The 17,818-nt window shown below is 37.8% G+C and overlaps 1 protein-coding gene across 1 annotated transcript; it reads left to right on the forward strand.

Moving 5' to 3' along the window:
- Positions 1 to 6,613: 6,613 nt before the first annotated feature.
- Positions 6,614 to 13,896, forward strand: LOC129252854 (sperm-associated antigen 1). Its single transcript, XM_054890989.1, has 5 exons — positions 6,614 to 6,999; positions 7,060 to 7,481; positions 7,546 to 7,673; positions 12,968 to 13,095; positions 13,149 to 13,896. Exons 1-5 carry the CDS (start codon positions 6,724 to 6,726, stop codon positions 13,653 to 13,655), a joined length of 1,461 nt encoding a protein of 486 aa, XP_054746964.1. The 5' UTR covers positions 6,614 to 6,723; the 3' UTR covers positions 13,656 to 13,896.
- Positions 13,897 to 17,818: the final 3,922 nt, after the last annotated feature.

Raw genomic sequence — 17,818 nt, forward strand, 5'->3', positions numbered from 1 at the left:
TTTGTGCTTTCACATTTTTACCCGCTGCACTTCGGTTTCATTAGTTTGTTTTGTTTAAATCTCACAAATTACAAAACGACCAAGCCATTCACTAAATTTCACACAAACATGTAATTTCTCCGCCTTTTGTTTGTTTTGTATTATGAAGGGAGCTGACGTCAGAGTAAAGTAACTGTTCTTTAATGGCGCCACCTTCAGTACTCAATTCGCCTTGTATTTTAGTATTGTTCTATTAATTTTTGACAGTTTTCGAAGCCGAGCAAGCAAGCCAGCCTCTCGCATCTTAATGTTTGCGCAGTACTTCAAATCCGAAATAATGAATAACGCGAAATGTTCGCCTTTTTAATAACTGATGAGATAGTGGAGAAAGGCAAGAAATACAAAAAAGACATCATCGCTTGCCCCCAGTATAAATAACTTTTTTCTTTAGAGTTACCACTTTGGTGTTAGTAATTTTCTTGCCTACTATGACCAAGATACCAATTTGTTCTTCGAATCCAAACTTATCTTTAAGGTGCAGTCACCAGCTAACCTTGCTTTCGTTTGAGCTTAATTTTGTGGTAAAAACAATTACTAAACTGTATTGTATTGAATGAAAAAAATAGAATTTACAGGTATAACTAATTTTACTAACTTTTCGTCCTCCATCTCAATTACGCCGTAAAAATGTTTGCCTTGCGTTGGTTTTGTTAGTGATGAGCAATAAACCGCCATTCGCATCGATTGATAGGAATTTCGGAAGTGCACAAATTCGAAACCCCGGGCATGAAACACCTATTGATAGAATAAGCCGGCGAGGGCAATCCTCCGGGTGTATTTCTGTCATGAAAAACTCCTCATAAAAAATATCTACCATTCCGTAGGAGGCCACAAATAAGGAGGAAGAGCTCGACAAAATACCCAAAAAGGGTGTAGGCGCCTTGCTCTTATCTACAAGAAAGATGCCGAAGCTATGATATGTGAAAGTATGATACTATTTATATATCCTGATATCCTGTGTCCAGTTCCACTGTCTACTTGTTGTACTTCGGTTGAAATGTTTTTTTTTTTTGTTTTGCAGTTGTCTGACACCCAAAAGGCATAAGGTTTCCGGTTGGCGGGTTGTTAGCATATTGGTTATATGCAAGGATAATAGATTACCAGGTTATGCTGATCTGAGGATGGTGAAAAATAAAATTATGCGGGCAACTTCGACTGATACGTCATCGAGTACTCGGCAGCCGCATTATGCTCGCTCATTTCACACGTATTGATACACTCGTCAAATTAGTCATTGCTCAGACAGCAACGAAATAACACAAACGGAGAGTGTATTGATTTTTTTCATATAGTATATCACCAACACAATCTCAGTTGTTTTGTAAACACTTCCCCAATTTCGTCACCCAATCAGCTGACACTTTCAAATTCGTTGAGAGTTCGTTAACGGTTTGATCTTGGTCTTACCTTCTGAATTCGTTTCCCATGGGTTATATGCAAGGATGATAGAATACCAGGTGGCACCTTCCGTATTCGCTGTGTCGTCAAGCTCCATTAATAAACAAACAAGACGAGATAATTACTTGTTGGTGAAGAGGAAGAATAGACGAAATCAATATGAGAAACTATACGCGCATACAAAATCCTTCTTGCCACGGCGTTAGCCGCTTAAAAACATAAAAAGTTGCATTTGTGAGCTTTGAATTCATTTGTGCTTTCACATTTTAACACGTGGCACAAACACACAAACCACAATATTACTAAGCCACTTACTGAATTTTGACAAACAACTACTTTTTTACTACTTTATTTTGTTCGTTTGTTTTGCATTAGTAAGGAACCTGACGTCAGACTTCAAAATCGCGAAAAATAAAGCAATTGGGGAAGCGCCACCTATAGTACTCAATATGGTATTTCTGTGATTGCAACAGTACTGAGTTATGAAATTTGATTCTTCAATACATTAAGACAACAGGAATTTAGAGTCAAAGCGGCCCTGGTGCCAGATAGATTGAAGAATTCAGGAAACTCTTTTCATATACAGAAGTTGCAAAGTTGCTTGGCTTTAACTCGTTCCCACTGGCGACCAAATTTGTTGTTCTCGGCATCTGGTGGCTCTGTAACTCCAAGATTGTTTCATCGGACGGCGCTGTTGTAACCGTAATTACATATCGCTCAGTGAGAGCTGCCGACTATGCCTACATTAGATGTAAACTATTTTTCTCTTTTTTGCTCAGAAACCCGTTACCAGCATTCTCAGAGAACCACCCGATGAGACAATTGCGTATGCACCACCAATGGTACAAGCCGTCCAATGGGGCAGGCCTCAATGTACCACTAGTGGGACATGCCGGCGGGAACGTGTTAATTACACAGCCTGCACGCCACAACACGCCAGCTTTTGCATTAAAACATTTTTTTTATTATAATTACTTTTTTATTATAATAATTTTAATTCGTTTTCTTATTTTTTTTTCATATGTCAATTTAATCAATATTTTTTTTATTTTTTAAATTTTTTGATTTTTTAATTTTCTTTTTCTTATTAATTTTTTTTTTTGCTCGCATTCTTTTAGAATTTTTAAATGCAATATTTTCGTGTAAATAGGAATATTCATAAGTGTGTGTGTTTGTGCAATAAAGATTTAAATAAAAAAATTATAACTGTCGTAATCGCTTGACACACTTACAATACTATATATAATATGTATATTCACGTATGTGTGCAATAGTCACTTAAGTGATGTGAAAATAGCCTTAGATCGCAGTGTCCTTATGCTTCGTAGACACGTACATACATAGCCATAATGCCATTTACCTACAAATGTACACAGTGAAGTGTGTAAAAATTATTAATGAAAAATAAAAAAAATGATGGAAGTCAAGTATTGTATATTTTGGTAAATCTACATACAAACAAATTTCAAACCCAAAAGGCTTTCTGCGCCATACATCCACACCAACAAACAGTAAGAACTATTTGAAGAATAATTATAATTTGTAAATATCAAACACGAAATGCATGCATATATACATACATATGTATGCATATATAATATATTTAAAATTTTTGCACCATCAGTCTAGACACATCAGTTTTGGACAAAATGTGTAACACCTAAAATTTTAAACTACTTAAAAATAATTTAAGAATCAACGTATTCGAGCAGTTATTATTAATATAAACTTACTAAAAGTGCTTGAACACCAATCAGATTTCTTGTGTTATTGAATAAAAGATAAAATAATAAATAAAAATGTAAAATAAAAAATAAAATAAAAATATTCAGCTGTGTTTGAATTTATTTCGAATTGGCATAAAATGCAAAAAGCGGCGTTCCTTAACTCAAGTAATGAAGATCAAAACATAAATATTCGTAAATGCTCAGCCCTATCATGCAATTCATCGTAGACTGTATTTCGTAGAAACTAAGAAATTGTAATCATAAAGGGTTTTCCAATAACAGGGGTTACAGGTGAATGGATTGCGCTATCGAGAGATGATTAAAGATTTTTTGTGGTCGAAATTGGATGGTATTGATTTGGACAACGTTTATTTTCAACAAGACGGTGCTACGTGCCACACAAGCAACAAAACCATTGATCTTTTACACGAAAAGTTTCCCGACCGTTTTATCTCTCGAAGAGGTGATCACAATTGGCTACCGAGATCTTGTGATTTAACACCTTGTGATTTTTTTCTTTGTGGCCACGTGAAAGAGAAGGTCTACGCCAATGGCCCAGGGTTGATTCAAGACCCCAAAGATGGACCCCCGAGGGCATAGTATTTGACCCTTGGAAGCACACAATCTTCAGAATATCGTTCTCCAGCTCTTCTGCGAACAAAATATGCTGTTTTTGTGACCGCTTCCAATCGGCATTCATCGCTGAAGATGATCTGTAAGGAGAAAAACAGAACCACAGAAAAGTGTGAATATTCACCTCTTCTTACTGCTATTTGACAAAGGAAAAAAAATTTTTTTTATTTAACTTATTTTTTCCAATACTCCGCGTCGAAGTCTCTGTGAAGTTGTGCCCAAAGTTTCCGCCGATTTCGCATACGCGGTGTCAGTTTTGGCTTTTTTGCTGGTCGTCTGCAAAAAAGTCCATTTTCGTATAAGGGTCGTTGTAACGTTCTTTCCGAAATATTTATTCCAGATTCCTGAACCTCTCTTAAAATCATCCGACTTGAAGCTCATCTGTTCCAGAGAACTGTTTGGACGATTTTGCGATCCTGCCTGGTTGAGGTGATGCGACAATTTTGGCGATTGTTTGAAGTTAGCTAAAACGTTGTTGGTATTTTTCAACTTTTTGGCAACATTTACCACAGATGCCTTGGATATTCCAACGGCTCTTGCTTTGTCTGCATACCTCAGGTTCTTGGCTTTCAAAATAACTGCAATTTGTTGTTTTTGTCCCGATGTCAAATCCGATCTCAATTAGTTTTTTTATGCTCTTCACAAAAAATCGAATTAATTCGCACTTCCACTTGCACACTTAACTTTTCAATTATAAACACAAAAGCTGATCATTTTCTAATCGTAGCCAATTCACCGGAAATTCGTAAAATCATCTAAGAACAGGTTAAAATCCCCTTAATACCCTTTTTTATTTGGAAAAGCCCAAATTAGATTGAAAATTTCATAATTCATAATTCAATGCCCAGGTACTGTATATGTACTTTTATGTGACTTCCACAGGTGTCAAGGTTGTAACAACACGGCAGCGGTATGCCACTTTGTTGGAGCCACTAAAGGAGCAATCACAGTTGTACTAGAGGATTTTTTCTTTAGTGAAGGAAATAATTTTTATGTGCGTCCCATCCACACACAAAATGATGCCAGGAAATCTATATTTTTGATAGAATTCCATCTCGCATTGCCGTTTTTCCATTGGCACTCATGTCGAGATTTACCCACTGAGGACACAATCGTGTTTGTAGTGACACCAATACGTATTTTAGTACATAGCTAAATGTCGACTGCCCCATTGGCACGTCGAAATCATTGCCAACGCCGTGCTGATAGCCTCTCTCCGCAAGAAACCGTAAAACAGAGGATAGTCGGAGAACTGGAGTTATGGACGACGACCCCGCTGAGCTTGCACTGCCTTCAATAAAAATCAAAACGTATGTAAATGCAGCTTTATTTGACCGGTAATTTTTGATAAACCTGTTTTAAATCGTATTTAAGTAAACCTTTTCTTTAACAAAAAGGCAAGCACTTACATTGGTTCGCTTACATCGAGAGGGTTGCTTGCATCTCTCAATACTTTTCGCTCAATTCTGCGACTCCGTTTGCTTCTCTCACTTTCCTTCCCCATTAACACAGCCGCACATGTCAACGAATACCTTTTAATTTGAAAATTCAGCTAACTTGACAAAAAAACTTAAAGATTGTTTGCTAAATTGTCTTGCTTACATTAAAGTGAGCTGTTGTCGAGATATCAAAATTTGGCATTTGATTTTGGCAGCACTTTTTTCGTGTTTTTCAATTTTTTCGTATTCGTAGTAGACATTCGTATTCGAAGGTGTTCTACGACAGGTTCTATGATAGCGTTCACTATGTTATTGGGACGGTCAAACAAGAACAACTTTTCCTCACAACACATCACTTTCACACTCACACTGCCACTGAAATGGAAAATGCTGACGGTCTTCTCGTTGACTTAACCTTTGTCGGAGAGGGAAGAATCGCCTTTACATGGCTTTTAGTGGTATCAAATTCCAAGTCCACCTTCACCAACATAAATTCAGTTTTGTACCAATCCACACTCCTCATCCTACGCACAGCCAGCTCATCACTCATAACTTCGTCCACTTGACATTACATTTTAATACTTTTTTGTTCCTACACTGCTCATAGAGGCCCATTTTTTTATATGGTTTTGCCTTTACTTTACTTGAAATTCTGAAATTGATACGTAGACTTTTTAAGAAGACGCATACAAATCTGACCATAAGTAATTGAAGAGGGAAAAAATTAAATAGTCATGATCAGAAAAACTAAATTTTACGAGGTCTACCTATATAACAGCTAATGAGTGGCCATCATTGCTGGGTACATGTCGTGACAGCCGAATTCAACTGGATATAGGTTAAGTTAAGTTACGGTAAGAAATGTAGAGGAGCCCAATTAGGCTTGGAGGTCCATTCTGGTATAACTTATTTGGGTATAAGTCTTCCCCTACAATTCCCGATGTGGTGAAAACATTTTGTCTCTCTGATAAACGATGAAAAATTATAGATATAAGAAATGTCAATAAAAATACGTGTGAAATACCCAAAGGACGAAGGCAAGGCGAGCCCATCATTAGAGGTAGTATCGGAAAACCAGATGTTTTTTTTTTCTTTCACCAAGTACATCCGGATGCCAACATAAAATAAAATGAATGGAATGACGACAAACTGTTCCATTTGTACAATCGCCGTCTGCTTCTAGCTCCAACTTCAAGTCGGCTGTGCAACAGAGTTCGTTCTTTCCTACTTTCTTTTTTTCCAATGCACAAATGTTGTTGTTGGTCTAGTACCACCAGCTTTAGTGTATGCGCCTTGGACACTTCCAATCGCCGTTTCCATGGGCACCCACACTATCAACTATCGATTATACAACAAAGTAGTTTCGGAAGTGTTTGTCGATGTTATGTTTTTATATTTTCAAACAAAATAAATAAATTTTAACTTAACCAATTCAAAATCTATAAAGGCAAGTCTAAATAACATTTTACTCGTAAAACACAAATATCATGGAAGGAAAGGCAGGCAAAAAGAAGCTCATCGAGAAGTACGAGATGCCACTGAGCCATTTGGATTTCACTTATGTTCGGGAATGTAAAAATGTACGAGAAATGGAAAAAATCGTCAAAATTTTACGTTCCGGCGAAGAAGGCCATTTTCCCGATCTCACAAAATGTGCAGAGGACAAATTGCGCGAACTCAAACCAAATAGTCGTCTATTTCGCTATGAAGAACAGCTACGCGGTCGTGAAGCGCTCACCAATCAAGAATGGAAACCAATTTTCGTAAGTAAAAAGTGCGAGATTTCAAAAGTGTGGGGTAAGCATATTTTTTTGCGCCATTAGGAATGGACAAATAGCATCAAAGTCAAAGAAAGCGAATTGTCTGCAGCTGCAGCTGAAAAGACGGCAGCCGACCTCGGAGTGCCACCAGTGCGTAAGAGTGGCACCATTAAAGAGTCAGTCGAAAAGATAAAGCCGAAGATACCACAAAGCAATATTGAAAGCACCGTAGCAGCCTCAAAATCTGTAAATAAGTCGACCGACTACCAAAAATGGAGTAAATACGATGCGGATGAAGAGTGTTTGCGCATGGAATTGGCTGATGAGCGCATGCAGGAGGAGGTGGAACGTAAAAATCGCCTCAATAAGCAAAAGTCTAAAATGCAACCAATTCCCGAAGGCAGTCATACCGCTGCCAATTCCGCCAAGCAGGCGGAAATGATGAGCAAACTCACTGCAGTGGAACGCGAACGACTAGCCGAGCAGTAAATAGTTTCTAATTTGGGTATTATTTACCATTATTTAATATTATTTGAATGCATTGTACAGATATCGACTGCGCGGTAACGAATATTTTCGCGCTAAGGAATATGAAAAAGCCATTGAAGAGTATGATCGCTCGATTACGGTATGTCCGGAGAAAGCGGCACCAGCTCACAACAATCGCGCCGCAGCAAGTAAGTGCGACCTTTTAGGGTTAGATAAGTAAAAAATTGTTACCTTATGATATTCGAGAGACCAACTGCATACCTACGGTTCTGGATATCAACAGTTCAGTATTGTGCCATATCGTACGTAAATATCTCAGGGGGATCGCCCATATGACGAACTTCTAACCATCTAATTTTGACTTCTGTTCTGCTTCATATGCCTTATTCTACAAGTGTTCATGACGGTTTCGGCCAAGATCCATAGTTTGTTTATTTATTTAAATATACGAGGTCTATGAGGAACACAAATTAAATAAGGTTATGCATTCTGTCAAAAAATATCGGGAATTGTATTTAAAAAGCGTACATTACACACATGTCAAAATTTTTTTTTGCTGGAATGTTGGTTTAACTGTCCTCTATGGTGTCGCAGAGTTTGAGCGCGGCCTGTTGGTTAACTTGTTTTAATTGTATTAGACAATCGCAGGTGTACTCTGCGCTTTTCACTATGGATAAAAATATCGAACAAAGATTTTGTCTTAAATTTTTTGTTTTTTTCATTTTTTGTTGTTTCATTGAGAATGTTGCAAAAAGCCTATGGCGAGTGTGTTTTATCAAAAACACAGGTCTACGAGTAGTATAAGGCTTTTGCAGAGGGCCGAGAAATCGTGGAAAATTTACACCGATCTGGTAGTCCATCAACGTCTTCCACGGATGAAAACGTCGACAAGGTCAAGGAAATGGTATTGGAAAACCTTTAAAGTTGTTAAACCTTTAAAGTAAGTTAAACATTTAAGTTTGGTGGAGGTAGCTCGTGACCTTAGCGTGTGTCATGAATCTATTCGCAACATTTTTCGCCATCAATTGGGCATGAGACGCGTGGCTGCTCGACTCGCTCCAAGAGAGTTGAATTTCTTTCAAAAAATTCATCAGAAGAAAGTGGCTAAAGATATGCTTGAGCAAAAGAATTCGGGGCCAATCATAACCGCATCCAGCACATCATAACAGGTGATGAGGCGTAGGTATACGAGTTTGACATGCAAACCAGTCAACAGGCGGTTGAATGGCGTTATCCACATGAGCAGAAACCCAAAAAACCACGTCAAAGTCGGTCAAAAGTGAAAGTTTTGCTACTCGTTTTCTTTGATTATTACGGTCTTGTGCACTAGGAATTCGTTCCGGATGGATATACGGTAAATAAAGAATATTATTTGGAAGTTATACGCCGTTTAAGAGAGAATGTGCGTAGGAAACGGTCCAATTTGTGGAAAGAAAGCTCATGAATCCGGCACCATAACACGCACCGTCTCACAAAGCTCATATTGTGAAGACTTTTTTGAGCAAAATCTCGACAAATTACCGTAATCATCGAACAACCACCGTATTCACCGGATTTAGCCCCCTGTGACTTTTTCCTTTTCCCAAAACTTAAATTGCCATTCCGCGGACGCCGCTTTGAGTCGATAGAGGCCATTAAGGAAAATTCGCTGAAGGAGCTGAAGAAGATCTCTTCGAGCGCGTTTAAAAGGTACTTTGATGACTGGACTATTCGTTGGCATATGTGTACTGCTTCGAATGGAGCCTATTTTGAAGGCGACAAAATAAATTTTCATGATTAAACAATTATTTTGCGTTTTATTGAACAATTCCCGGATGAACATTTTTGACAGAATGTATACAAAATTTCAGAAGGTTAATGACATTAGACAAAGAAAAATCAAGCAATAAGAGATGAGATCCATCATTAAGATCATTAAGAGCGCGAGCAATTGGTGTGTTTCGGACATCATTTGTTATTACTTCCAGGAAGGAATTTCGAAGTTCTCTTCTTGGAACATTAAGGTTTATTTTTTTCCAGAAGCAGCACAGTCAAAATCTCCTTTTATAATGCCATATACAAAAGTTAGCGTGAGAACAAATCTACTTTCTAGAGGTTTGAGATGTAAAAGAAGTAAACAAGCATGAAAGAGATTCAGTAAATCGTTAAGACCGCCAAATATACTTTAGAAAAACATTTTGAATTTTCTTAATCCTATTGATATAGTATTGGCAAAAAGGCCACCAAAAAATAATAGCAAACTCAAGACGAGAATCTACAAAAAAGGTTTAAAGCAATTTTAATGGGGTATGGGTTCGAGAACTACGAGCTATTCTGCCGATCCGCAACGCATCAGATTTAGAAATGATAAAGTTAATGTGATTAATGAGTGGAAATTTCGTATCAAAAATAACACCGAAGTCTTTTATTAATCAACAGGCTAGCAACACTAGCAACACTATAGGGACTTTCATGAATGAAACGCGATTTTGAGTAAGTCGCATGAGAGCATTTTTCAATACTAGCAAAAATGCGATCTAGCGCACGACGAATAAAGACAGTCAATTTTCAATCAGTCAGTCAATCTTGAAGATTTAACAAATTGTCTGCGGAATTTATTAACGAGTAAATTGTCAAGTCATCAGCGTATAACAGCAATTGAGCATTTGAAAAGCAAGAACGAATGTCATTAACGAACAATACAAAAAGAAGGGAACCTAGAGTACTGGCTCGAGGAACGCTGGACATTGCATGGAAGGGTTCAGATGGCACATTGTCAATAGCGACCACACACCACCTATTTACGACTTAAATACGACTTAGGCCATTGCAAAATATTGAGTGAAGACCTAACGAGCTAGTTTGCCAATCAGTAACTTATGAGAGACTATATCGAATGCTTTGGAGAAATCTGTATAGATGCAGTCGACTTCCAGCAGAAAACGCTGAAATACAGTATTCACTAAAAACTGCAGGGTTCGAAACTGTAGAACGTCCAGTAACGAAACCTTGTTGGTTAGGGCAAATTAAACTTTTAAAGAAGAAATAAATATTATCCTTAACTATGCATGCTTAGAAATAATAGAGAGTTTCGATATAGGCCTGTACTTATAATTGCATACGTCAATCTGTTTCTACATTTGTAAATAGGAGCAACTTTCCAGACATCGATAAACTCACCACTCTGCGAAGTGACATACTGAACAGAATTTCTAGAGGTACAACTTGCGCATGGCACCCTTTTATCAAAAGGGTCGATTTACCGTCAACGTCGGTCCTAGAGGATCGTTTTAGTTTAAATATAGCAAAAAAAATATCGTCAAATGAAATGGACATTGATTGGATTGCAAATTTGTTATTTAAAAAGACAGATGAGCATCAATGAGCATGATTTTGATTTGATAGTTGATTGATTGAACCTCTGCACTCTTAATGAGGTTATTTCCTCAATTATGTTGCCTTTGAGTATGAAAATTTGAACAGAGGCTCACTAAAATTAATCATAATAATAATTAACAATTAACACAGCGGCCGCTGTCCTCCCACCCAAGCTACATCAGCAGCGCAGTCTGCATGACGTACCGGCAATTTTTGTTTTGGTGCTTGGCCAGCAGACCTCACAGTTGTTTTCTTTAAGACGAAAATCGAGTGCGACACATCCAATATTTTGGAATGAGGGTTCATTAGGGTTGTAATTTGTTTTACAAGGCTTAAAAAGGGACTAAAGTACTCGAGAGAAAGCTTTCGCCAGAAGAACTGAGTTAGAAGTCGATCCAGTGACAAGTTTATTATTCTTACAATTTTTCTTCGTCGAGCAAGAGTGGAAAGATTAATGCGCTTTACACGTCTGCCAAAGAGTGATCAGATTGGATGTATTTTTTCCAATAGGGTGTTTTGACAGCTCATGTGTGACTACTGTCAAACTAAATATATATATTTTTTTCAGTATTCATTGACATTTCATTAGGGAAAGACTTACGACTCAGGTTAGGTTAGGTTAAATGGCTGCCTGGACCCCACTTGGACAAATATTCAAAATTCGTCCATTGTGATGCCATACAGGGGAAAGGAGAAAGAAGAAGGGAAGCAAGAAGGAGTCTTGGGATTAGGGGATGATGACCATGCACTTACGACGACAGCGACGGTGGCTGATTTACGTTCGTAATTAGCCGCATCAAGCTACTGATGAACTTCTTCAGATGTGTGATATTTAAACCCATTATATCCGAAGCCGTGCGAAAAAGTGATATCCCAGATATCTAAACATTTGCCAGACGAGAGCAGGGCGGCTGAGAAGAAAGTGTTGTGATGATTCCACCTCGTCCTCAAGACAGCTTCTACAGAACGGACTTGAGGCAATCCCAAGTCTTACCGCATGGACACCTAACGGACAATGTCCGGTAAGGATACCCATCAAAGTCGAGAGCTGGGATTTGTTAGCCTCAACAACGTTTACAAATCGTAAAATTGTATTCGGTTAATCGCGCGCTCAGACCAACTTTTCCATTCAGAGATGAGGTCCATTTTTGGCTTAATAGCTAAGTCAATAAACAAAATTGCCGTATTTAAGCTGAAGAGCAACATTACATCCATTGAAAATAACCGTTTGGTGCGGCCTATGGGCTGGAGTAATCATCGCCACATTTTTCTTCTAAGACGAGGCTGACGCCAATGTGACAGTGAATGCCTCCATGATAAACGGCTCTTTGATGGCGGAAATTGAAGCCCGTGATCTTCACAATATTTGGTCCAACAGGACGACGCTACTTGCCACAGGCCCGTGAAAAAATGGATTTACTACGCCGTCGTTTCAGTGACCAAGTTTCTCGTCTCGGACCAGTGGATTGACCAGCCGAAATTTTGTAATATCACACCTTTGGACTTTTATTTGTGTGGGTATGTAAAGTCTAAATGCTTTGTGGATAAATCAGCTTTGATTGAGGTATTGGAAGTCAATATTACTAAAGTTATTCCCGAGATACCGACCGAAGTCCTCCAGAGAGTCGTTCAAAATTGATGTCTACAGATGTCCAAATTACGGCGCAGTTGCGGCCCACATTTGAAAGGGATTATCTTTAAAAAATAAATATCATGAATGGTTCTTCACAAAAATAAGAAAGATTGCCAACCAATTTGAATTTCTGCTATTTTATTTCAATTTAAAATCCGATACCTCTAAATTAATCACCCTATATACATATGGTATAGGCGTAGGTCGTATAACGCAAGTAGCGAATCAGTTATTGAGAAGCCAGTGATACTTGAAGAAGTACTCATTCTTGTTAGGTATACAACTGTGCCACTCGACCGAGATCGGATTTCATATTTATAACAGATTTAGCCTGCCAGTCAACCACTTAATTTAATTCGTTCGGAGGCTACGTTAGAATACAAACTTCCTCGTAAAGTTTTCGCATGGCATTTGTTCGAGTTTAATGTTAATTGGTTTCCGCTTACATTAATTATTTTTGCTAAACTTGACGTCATTTATACCTTTCCTTAGATATAAAGCTTAAATGGTATACCAAAGCCATCAAAGATTGTGAGCTATGCCTTCGACTGGAACCAGATAACTTGAAGGCTCGTTTGAGGCTAGCAGAAGCCACATATTGCGACGGAAGAAGGCAAGAGGTAAAAGATGATTCTTCATTTTTTAGAATAGATTACTTTCACCCCCCTTGTAGTCCTACGCCCTATACATGAAAGTGTTGGAGTTGGAGCCGCAAAATGCTGCCGCCTTAAAAGCCATAACGCAACTGCGAAGTCTATTTGTTGAATTGCCACCACCAAATGCCACCCGCCTACAGATTGTGGAGGACAATAAACGCAGAACTACAGAGCAAGACATCCATTCGAAAGCAGCAGAGAAAAGCAGCATAGCTGAGAAACCAGCCGCTAAATCAACACAATCATCAGAATCTTCATCTTCAACTGCTATCTCAAATTCACCAAAAACTAAACCGATTGATTATGATTTATCAGATTTAATTAAACCAAATCGGTTAGTCAAAAATAAATTAGCCACCGCAGCAGCTGCACTAAGCAATATGCAGGCCACCAGAGTACAAAAGCAACAAAGTGCGCAAAATAAATCCTCGCCGGCAGTGGAAACGACAACATTTCAACCCGATTTGAGGCTACCGAGTAACGCACCTAAAATGAGTGGAAAATTGTTGATCGAAGAGATTTAAAAAAAATAGCAACTTCAAACCAGATATGAAGCTGACTAAAAAATACTGCATCAATACCTTAAGAATTTAACAAAACGCACTTAATCTAAAAAAGATTTGGTGCAAAATATAGTAAAATAAAAAAACATGCATAATATAACAAATATGTATGTACAAGCTGGCACAAAATTTATCATCCAATTTTGTTTCTGAATAACTTTTCCACTAAATAAAAAAAATGTTCGCAAAAATATATCGCAAAACCAGTCCCATTTCAAAAATAAAGTGAATTTTGTAGACCTCTGTACGTTTGAAATAGTTTGAAAACACCTCTGCTGTTCAATTATCGCCAGAAATCATTCCAGCCACTGATTTTTATACAAGGTGGCACAAAATTAATCATCCAATTTTGTTACTAAATAACTTTTCCACTAAATAAAAAAAATTTATTTTGAAAGATGTATTCTGAACTTTACGCGCTCCAGTACTTAACTGTTTGTACTTACTCGTTACTCGTATACTGCTGTTTATACGCAAAAAATATAAATCTTCCTGTAGGGTGATTAATTTTGCGCCACCTTATACATATTGTATGTATATGTAATTTCATTGAATTTTCAAAATGATGTACTTAGGACCAGCAATATGCTCAAGGCTCTGCTTTGGTAAGTGCAGGACTAGTATGACACAAATAGATCCTGACATTACCACTTGGGGCAATGCGCGCGAAAAGTGGAATTTTTACCATCTGAGACCAATGCATTTCAAATATAGGTTGCGAAAGTACTTACTAGGTATGGTTGCTTTAACCATTGAGTAAGTACATTAAGTTGTAAGTAAGAATACATTGAGTGAGAATACAAAAACCAAGTATCTTCATAGGCGCAGAAGCAGCAGCATGTGCAGCGCGATGGCCGCTTTGCCGCTAAGTATTCTAAAATGTTCTTTAATACAAAAAAACTTTCATTCATAATAAAAGGTTTTCCAATAACAGGGGTTACAGGTGAGTGGATTGCGCTATCGAGAAATGATTAACGATTCTTTATGGCCGGAATTGGGTGGTATTGATCTGGACAACGTTTATTTTCAACAAGACGGCGCTACGTGCCACACAATCAACGAAACCATTGCTCTCTTATGGGAAAAGTTTCCGGACCGTGTTATCTCTCGAAGAGGTGATCACAATTGACCACCGAGCTCTTATGATTTAACACCTTGTGACTTTTTTCTTTGTGGCCACGTGAAAGAGAAGGTCTACGCCAACAGCCCAGGGTCGACTCAAGACCTCAAAGATGGAATTCGTGAGGCTATCGAGGACATAGGGCATCCACTTTGCAATTCGGTTATAGAAAATTTCATGAAAAGGATATTGTCCTATAAGTGGGGTCGTGGTGGTCATTTGCCTGATGTTATTTTCCACTATTAACGCCATACCTTCCTCTCTATAATGAAATAAACATCCGATTATTTGTATTAAAAAATAGCATTTTTCTTTGAATATCAAAATAACACCTCTTATTGAGAAACCCTTTACAAAAAACTTTCATTAATAAATGCACGCGCATATTTCTCAACTCAAAGCTCGTTCATTAATAAAACGAAACCTCCACATCTTACCTCACGCACCTGAGCTGTCCATAAGCCTATTTTTCTTGAGCAAGACAAAAATATTTGCGAACCGTAAATATTTGTCGTGGGAAGTGCCAGCATCTTCGTATACTCGTATACTTCTCTATGCATATATTATATTATATGTACAATCTCGTATGTGAATATGACTTCTAAATGCATGGTAGCGAATAGTGATTATTTTAGTTGTTGTGTGTCAAGTGTGGACAGAATCATACACTAATGACGCTAAAAAAGCCGCCATTAACTTAAAACAATTTTACGTCTTCGATATTTCGTACTACTAAAACTTTCAAATCCATTTTCTCTCATAGAAGATAAATACTTAATTAAGGTATATCTTCACATATGGGATTATCCAATTAATAAAAAATGTACGAAATGAGAAATATAGCCGTAGAGTTAGAAAATTACTTTGAAACACGATTGCTGCTTTTTTTGCTGTAGTGTATCTATTTATATAGGGTGATCAATTAAGAGGAGTTTTTTTCATTTGCGTTTTTTTTACAGATCGCGCGCGAGTTGTGGCAAACTGTCATCGTGGATTTGTTGAACAGCGTTTGGCATTTCATCATGGAAAGACTCACACCGCAACAACGTCTACAAATTGTTCAACTGTATTATGAAAATCAGCGTTCTGTTGCCATACAGCTCGTGAAACAATGACTTTATTGAGAACTCATTTCGGAGAGCAGCTGATTTCACGTTTAGGACCTGTGAGTTGGCCACCAAGATCTTGTGATATCACACCTTTGGACTTTTTTCTTTGGGGATTCGTGAAGTCCAAGGTCTATGCTGATAAACCAGCTACGATTGAAGCTCTGGAAGCCAACATTACGCGTGTTATTCACGACATACCAGTCGAAATGCTCGAACGAGTGATTGAAAATTGGACCTTCAGAATGGACCACCTTAAGCGTAGTTGCGGCCAACATTTTAATGAAGTCATATTCAAAAAGTAAATGTCAAAGAATGTCCTTTCAAATGATAAATAAAGGTTTTGAACATAATTTACATTTTTGTTTTTTTTTAACTATTGAAAAAAGCACCTCATGATTGATCACCCTATATATGTATATACAAGAATATACATATATAATTGGCGCGTACACCCTTTTTGGGTGTTTGACCGAGCTCCTCCTCCTATGTGTGGTGTGCGTCTTGATGTTGTTCCACAAATGGAAGGACTTACAGTTTCGAGCCGCCTCCGAACGGCAAATATTTTTATGAGTAGCTTTTTCATGGCAGAAATACACTCGGAGGTTTGCCATTGCCTGCCGAGGGGCGACCGCTATTAGAAACAACTTTTTCTTAATTATAGTGTTTCACCGAGACTCGAACCTATGTTCCCTCTGAATTCCGAATGGTAGTCATGCACCAACCCTTCCGGCTACGGCAGCTGCTTAAGTTTACATATACATTTTTCTGTGCGCTCGGCCCAGAACTTGCTTGGCTGCGTGGCACAGAGTCTTCTCAGAGGGAACAAATAAAAAATTTTATTGGCCGAAATATAAACGTAGAAATGCTTCAGAAAAAAAAAATATTTTTAACCCTCATTTTAGACTTGAAGGGACACCTCTTACCAGTGGCTTCACAGAAAGTTGTTTTTTCTCAATTTTTTTTCGAGGCGAAAAAAGCGACACGCAGGAATAATCTTTTGCATTTATTTGAAGGCATGATTGAATAGTAATAAACATTTTTTAAACATAAATAAAAAAACAAAATGGCAGACATATGATGGATCTCGCACAGCTTCTCGTTGCGTGCTAGTAAAAGGGCGTGTAAGATTGCGGTCGTAATTTTCCCCTGAAACACAAAAGAAAAATATTGTCTTATTCAGAGGGCTTTCCCGCATATAATAGACTACTCTTGTGTAAAAATATGAAAAAATAAACACACACTTAATTATTGAAAAAAATGCTTTTTTCGCTTTTTTTCAAAAAAGGTGTTAAATAACATTAAAAAATGATTTTTTTTTTGTATTTTGTTAGTTAATTAGTTGCGCATTTTAATTATCTTTATATAGATTTACACGCCATTTTCAAAAACATGGTTTTGAGAAAACGTGTTTCAACGTTTTCAGAAGGTAGACAGTATACTCACGCGAGGGACGGTACACAGGTCTGTAACTCCGAAATCACTTTGAATTCCGCTATAAAATTTTGAAGGCATATTCTCCTGTAATATATCTATAGATTTTAGTAAAAAAATCAATTTTTTGAAGCCGGCCCCCCTTAAACTTTCATCGAAAATATTTTTTTCCCCTTGTTCACTCATATCGGGAGCTGTTGGTTTCGTTAATCTATTTGATTTCTGACAGGGTAGGTGATTAGCCTGCCGCTACCAGTGCGAAAGCCCACCTGTCGTTGCTTAGGAACAACGCCTTCTTACTGCTTGGAGCGCCATCTGTGTTTCAAATTTTTTCGGCTGGAAGGATAGCACAGATGGTTGAGGACTTCGCTAAATTTTTGGTATGTCTGCGCTATTACCGGTCACCCACTTCCTCTTGCTGTGTGTTTTTCTTTTTTTTACTTGTTTTAGCAGCCACAATCCAA

This window comes from Anastrepha obliqua, chromosome 1 (genome assembly GCF_027943255.1).
Source record: "Anastrepha obliqua isolate idAnaObli1 chromosome 1, idAnaObli1_1.0, whole genome shotgun sequence".
Taxonomy (NCBI): Eukaryota; Metazoa; Arthropoda; class Insecta; order Diptera; family Tephritidae; genus Anastrepha; species Anastrepha obliqua.